The 6,000-nt window shown below is 60.1% G+C and overlaps 2 protein-coding genes and 1 long non-coding RNA gene across 3 annotated transcripts in view; 1 reads left to right on the plus strand and 2 right to left on the minus strand.

Annotated features, from left to right (window-relative positions):
* The window catches only part of LOC146420171 (uncharacterized), a 482,891-nt gene that overhangs the window by 23,089 nt on the left and 453,802 nt on the right, over window positions 1-6,000 (plus strand). The window lies entirely within an intron of this gene.
* Window positions 37-939, minus strand: LOC146420173 (uncharacterized). The gene is made up of 3 exons (XR_014849245.1): window positions 836-939; window positions 327-487; window positions 37-146 (listed from the first exon to the last, which is right to left on the minus strand). It is a non-coding gene; the product is annotated as an uncharacterized LOC146420173 (long non-coding RNA).
* On the minus strand, window positions 1,282-3,786 carry LOC146420174 (serine/threonine-protein kinase pim-1-like). The gene is made up of 6 exons (XM_085048525.1): window positions 3,685-3,786; window positions 3,177-3,623; window positions 2,995-3,045; window positions 2,424-2,790; window positions 1,647-1,823; window positions 1,282-1,388 (listed from the first exon to the last, which is right to left on the minus strand). Exons 1-6 carry the CDS (start codon window positions 3,784-3,786, stop codon window positions 1,282-1,284), a joined length of 1,251 nt encoding a protein of 416 aa, XP_084904651.1.

Raw genomic sequence — 6,000 nt, forward strand, 5'->3', positions numbered from 1 at the left:
AGGGGTTTCTTTAAGATGCAAAGTCACACTTACAGCTTTTTGCTCTGGTTTGGAAGTGGAGAAGGGCAATTCTTCATTCACCAACTCCAGACTGCACTGCCTTAGGAACACAGCCCTCTTGCTAGGTTTGGCTCACTCGTGGCATTCTGGAGGAGGAAGAAAGTGGAATTGCACAATTCAAACCCAAAAGGAGTGAAGGGTGGGACAGACAAAACATCCTGTGGAGATATAGGCGTTCTGCTGGGACTGTGGAGTGTTTGGGTTCTTGCCAATTGGATGTGTATCCCTCACTGCAATCTCTGGGCCTGCAGGAGAGTCTCACTCACCTGCACAAGCAGAAAGCTCTGTCGCTGTGCTCAGAACAGGCTCGTCTGATGCAGAGCTGTCAGAGCAATGGGAGGGCAGAGCAGACCCAGCCGTGCCCAGGGCTGAGCCCCAGCAGAGCCCTGGCAGAGCCCAGAGCAGCCTCAGCATCCGCAGAGCTCGGCTGGAAGGAGAGAAACCAGAAACTGCCCATCAGCTGAAGGCTCCTGTCCCCCTTGTCCCAACTGCCCGCAGTGCCCAGGCCATGCTGGCTGAGCTCAGAGCTGTGCCCAAACCTCCCCATCATTGCTGCCTCTGGGAGGAGAGCAGGAGGGCAGGACATGTGCCCAGCCTCCAGCCAGCCATGGCAGATCCACCTCCTCAGCAGCTGCCCAGAGCCAAAGAGCAGCTTGGCAGACAACTGAAGAAGTTGTTGCATCCACCCCAGCAAAAGGGGAAAACTTTTGGTGCCAATGCACACTTTTGGTGTGCAATCCACAGATGTGGGAGCATCCCCTGGTGGTGAACTCACCTGCAAATCGGGTGTGGATTGTGTCTTTGAAGAAAGTGCCTGAGTCAAAGCTGATCATCTTCAGCTTGCACATCACCATGTTGAGGAAGAGGTTGTCATCCTTGGTGTCTCCAGCTGCAGCTCCACCTGGAACAGCTTCTCCAGAGGCTCCTGCTCGTTCCCTGGGGACCACACCAGGCTGTCAGTGTTCTGCCCAGGGCCCCAGACAACAATGAACCAGGACAAGCAAAACCAGGGTGGATGGTAGCCACCAGTGCTTGCCAGAGCAGATCTCCAGCTCAGCTCCAGCACAAGAGCTGTGAGCTCCCTTCTGATGATCCCTGCTCAGAGCTACAAGCAAGTCAAAAAACATCTGGTTTGCTTTGCTTCAAATTGACAAAAGATGTGTGGAACTGTTACCTGCCAGGCCCCTGCATCAAACTGTGCACATGGATCTCTCCCATCTTCTAGGGCAGATGAACACCCTGCATCCACGGATCGCTGAAGAGTTCTTCCAATGATGGCCTGTCCAAGGGTTCTATGGACAAACACCTCTTAATAACATCTTGGCACTCTGAGGAGAGAAACCAGAAAATGCCAGTCAGTTGGAGAAGGCTCCTGTCCACTTTTCCCTCCCCATTCCTGTGCCCAGGCCATGCTGGGTGTGCTCAGAGCTGTGCCTAAACTTCCCCAGGGATTCTCTGTTTTGGAGGAGAGCAGGAGAGCAGGGCATGTGCCACCTCCTCAGCAGCTGCCAGAGCAGGATGCTCATGAGCCTGCTGCTCTCTCCCAACACTGGCATTCCCCCTGTGCCATAGAGATTAGGATTTACCTTGAGAGAGCCATTGTGGGAACAAGATCTGCCCCCAGATGATCTCCTGTCCCTTCCTGAATGGGTGCTTCCCGCAGACCATCTGGTACAGCAGGATACCCAGGGACCAGATCGTTGCTGCCTCGCCGTTGTAAAATTTAAGGTAGATCCACTCCGGTGGGCTGTAGGACAGGGTTCCTATGGAATATAGATGGAGTTCATCAGGGGATGCTGCTGCTCCCAGAGCCTCACCCCAGCATCCCTGGGCATGCAGGGGCTGCACCAGTGGCACACGGGGTGACCTGCTGCCCTCTCGCCAGCACCTGGGACTTGTGTACAAACTTGGGGTAGGAAAAGAAGCCACTGGGGCTGGAAGAGGGCAGCAGAAGCCCTGGGGAGGTCCAATCATGACATGAAAAGTAAAAACACTCCCAGTGCTGGGAAAAACCACTCTCATCCCTGCCTACGTTGCCCCCAAAAAACATTAATAGGCCAAGGCAAACAAGGGAAGTGGAGCAGTCCAAACCCATTCTCGCCTGCCCACCAGACTGGCTGGGGCACAGGGTCTGACCCCCTCACTGCTGCACTCATTGGGGTTTGTCAGACTGGCTGCCCCAGCCCAAGGCAGAGTGGGTGGTGAAGGTGGTCAACAGGGCTGCAAGCTGCCCCCTTCAACGCCCACTCAAAAGCAACTTGGCTGAAGAGTTAATCCTATGCCTGGCAGCAACAGGGGAAGCCCCGGTGCTACACCAAGGCTGGGCCATGAGATGCCCAGGAGCATCCCCTGGGAGGGCTCACCTGCAAATTGGGTGTAGGCTGTGCGTCGGAGGAAGGCGCCGCAGCCAAAGTCGATGAGTTTTAGCTGCCCCGTGCCCAGGTCGAGCAGGATGTTCTCAGGCTTGATGTCTCTATGGAGGACCCCGCAGCTGGTGCAGTGCTGCACGGCCTCCAGCACCTGGCGGAACATCCCCCGTGCCTCCTCCTCCGGCAGGAACCTCCGCTCCGCCAGGAAATGGGAGAGGTTCCGACACCGCTCCGGACGCTCCATAACTAACAGGAAGTCGTTGGGGAGCTCAACCCACTCCAGGAGCTGGATGACACCAGCACACCCTGTGGACACCTTGTCCAGCAGCACGATCTCAAGGGGCACACGGGCGCCGTAGGGCTGCGGGAGGACCAAGGTGCTGTCAGCGTGGCTGAAGCTGTGCCAGGGCTCTGGGACACCTCACCCAGCCCGGGATGCTCTGCGTCCCCCGCTCACCCCTCGCCCGCTCTGCCTCCAGGACTCCTGGCGGTTTCCACCCTGCCGGGCCCAGGCTTATCCCCGCCCGGCACGGCCCGGGCTCTGCCGCTGGCCCCGCTCACTCACCAACTCGCCCCAACGCCGGATGCGATCCCTCGACACACATTTGATGGCAACCTGCGAGCAAGAGACAGCAACGGACTGAGCTCGCCGCCCGCCCTGCCGAGCCCCACCCTTCTCCTTCTCCTACTCCCTTCTCCTCCTCCATCCTCCCTCCTCCCTCCTCCTCCACCAGCCCCGCCACTCACCGGGGCGCCGTCCGCCAGCCGCGTCCCCGCGTACACGCTGCCGAATCCTCCTTTCCCCAGCAGCTCACCCAGCCGGTACCGCTCCTGCAGGGCCTCCTGCGCCTTCCCTGCGGGCGACACGCGGCCGTCAGCGCTCGGCCCGGGGCCAGACACGGCCCCCGACCGCCTGTGCACCGCCCCGGGCCGGGCATCCCCCTCTGAACGGGGCACGGGCGGCTCGGGGCTGGCGGCCGGACTGCCGAGCGGCGGAGCTCGGGCCGGGGAAGGAGCAACGGAGGCGGCGGGAGCGGCCGAGCCGTGTGTGTCCTCCGCGGGCCCCGGGAGGAGCCGGTAACGGGGCCGGAGCTGGGGTCGGGGCCGGAGCTGGGGCTGGGGCCGGGGCTGGGGCTGGGGCTGGGGCCGGGTTCGGGGCCGGGGCCGGGATTGGGGCTGGGGCTGGGGCTGGGGCTGGGATTGGGGCCGGGCTCGGTTTCGGGTCCGGGGCCGGGGCTGCGGTCGGGGTCGGGACTGGACCCTGCGTCGGGGCCGGGGCCAGGCTCGGGACAGGCGGAGCCAAAGGGTGACTATGCCGCCCCAGCCCCAGCCACTGATGCCCGCCCAGCAGCGCCATAGCCAGGCTCGCCAGAGCCGGGCGGAGGCGAGAGCGCGGCGGGACGCCCAGGGGCGGGGAGGGGGCAGCCCCGGCCGGGGCTGGGGGCGAGCCTGGGGCATGGCCCGAGATGGCAGGGGGAGAGGGACACTGGGAAAGGAGGGCACAGAGGGAAAGGAACAGCAGGAGAGGAGGCGGGGAGCGGGATAGAGACTCCGGGAGGGGGTGCGGAACACCGACGGAGGGTGAGGGACAGCGAGAGAGGGAAAGGATGAGCGGGAGAAAAGGACTGAGAGGGTCGTAGATGGCTGCTGCTGCTATCGCTGCCGCTGCTGCTTTCGCTGCTGCCGCCGCTGCCGCTGCCGCCGCTGCAACTGAAGCTCCGGGGCCGTTTGTCCGAGTGGCCGTTTGTCCATTCCCCGCTCGCCCCCGCGCGCCCCACGGCCGAGCCCCGCGCGCCCCCGGGGGCAGCCCCTGAGTCTGTCCAAACACGGAAACTTTGCCGTGTTCAGCCCACATCCAGAGCCTTGACTGCTGCACAGTGGCACAGCAATCCCCTTGGCTGCTGTTGTGCATTGTCCCTGCTGAGGGTCAAACGCTACCGGGGCACATTCCCTGTCTCTAGAATTCATTCCCAACCCAAGCACTGCACTTATGTCTCCTGCATTGCTTTCCAAGGAAAACGGGGGAAGACAAACTGTGTGTAACTCATGGTATTTCAGGGAGTCTAAAACTTGCTAAGCCATAGATCTTCGAGGTGAGATCCAATTGCAATTAATGGCATGGAGAAGTAGTGCAACATGGAAAAGGGGAGCATAGAAATAAATAGAGGAAAACATCGTGGATTGTTTCTTTACATTTTCATTTCACTTCTTGAAAGCTGTTTCAGTTTTCCAGGAATCTTCTCCACAGTCCTGTTTGCTCAGGTGCAGGACACAGAACTCAGGAGGAAAGGCTCGTGGGCTGGGATAAGGCCAGGGAGAAGTCACTCACTGGTCACTGTCACAGGCACAACAGACACAAGTTAGGGAAATTAAGGGAATTGAATTCCAAGCAAATCACAGTATGAGAAGGAGAACTAAAACAAACCCAAAAAAACCACCTTGCTCACCCCTCCCTCCTCCCAGGCTCCCAGCCTCCTCCTGCAGCTCCTCTGCTCTCTCTGCACAGGAAATATGTCATCAGCCACAAACTTTGCTTTTGCCTCATCCCAGGATCTCTTGCCGGAGAGGAAGAACTTTCTCTAGCAGAAATTTAGAGCGCAGCAGCATTTGAGGCTCAGGGTGTTTCTCCTGCAGCTCCTTGTCGTCCTCTTCCCATGCTGGGTCTCCTGCACCACAGAACTCTGCCAGCTGCAGCTTTGCAAACATCAGCTCAAGGTCTGGATGTTCCTGAACAGTTTGCTCGAGGTCCTTGGGGGCTGCATCCAATGCATTCTTCTTGTCTTCCCCCTTTGCATGGAGCCAGTGGATCTGCTGGCCCCTGGCCAGGGCCTGGCAGAGCAGGTGGTACCTGGGTCCTGCTGCAGGAGCTGGGGGAGCTCCAGGACTCGCTCTGGCCGCTGGGGCAGCCACAACACAAGCCGTTGCCAGCCAGGAGCCGAGGGCTCCGTGTGGCTCTGCAGGACCTTGTCCCTGGGGCTCGTCTGGATCAGCGCGGGCAGCTGGGCTGCACTTGGCTCCGTTTGTGTCCCTGCTTCCCCTGGGACAGCAGCTGCCCAGCGCCCAGGGGACAGCAATGGCACTGGGGCAGTTTGGGGTGAGGTTCAGTGTCTGTGCCTGGCATAAATCCCAAATCCTTCCCGAAGGAGCAGAGAGTGCTGACAGAGCACAGGATGCTCTGCTGAGCACGGGATGGACCAAGGGTGATGGCAGACAAAGCCAGGAGGGGAATCCCAAAGAACAGGAGGAAGAAGAGCAGGAGAATAAATGGGTAGGAGAGGAGGAGGAGGGACAGAGAAGGATGAAGAGCGGGTGGGGAGGAGGGATGGAAGACGGGAAGCGGGAAGAAGAGGAGGGATAAAGGGAGAGGAGCGGCAGGAAGAGGAGGGATAGAAGAACGGAAAGTGAAGCACGAGAAGGAATCACCACGTGCGTCTGTTGTTATTTCTGTGTCCGCAACCCTCGGCCTGGGACCATCGCCCCCTCCGGGGCATCCCGCAGGTGAGCAGGCAGGGGGAGCTGCGCCAAGTATCTTGGGCGGTGCCTGGGGTTCTTGTTGGGAGGTTGGGAGGAT

Source organism: Lichenostomus cassidix, unplaced genomic scaffold (genome assembly GCF_008360975.1).
Source record: "Lichenostomus cassidix isolate B80296 unplaced genomic scaffold, HeHo_3.0 HiC_scaffold_44, whole genome shotgun sequence".
NCBI lineage: Eukaryota > Metazoa > Chordata > Aves > Passeriformes > Meliphagidae > Lichenostomus > Lichenostomus cassidix.

What these genes read in the sequence shown, in the direction of transcription:
- LOC146420174 (XM_085048525.1), bottom strand. Translation starts at nt 3,786, where the DNA reads ATGGCGCTGCTGGGCGGGCATCAGTGGCTGGGGCTGGGGCGGCATAGT. An exon ending in CGGCCCCGACGCAGGGTCCA is followed by an intron (nt 3,624 to 3,684) that starts GTCCCGACCCCG and finishes CCCCAATCCCAG; the next exon opens with CCCCAGCCCCAGCCCCAGCC. An exon ending in TCCGGCGTTGGGGCGAGTTG is followed by an intron (nt 2,791 to 2,994) that starts GTGAGTGAGCGG and finishes GTCCTCCCGCAG; the next exon opens with CCCTACGGCGCCCGTGTGCC.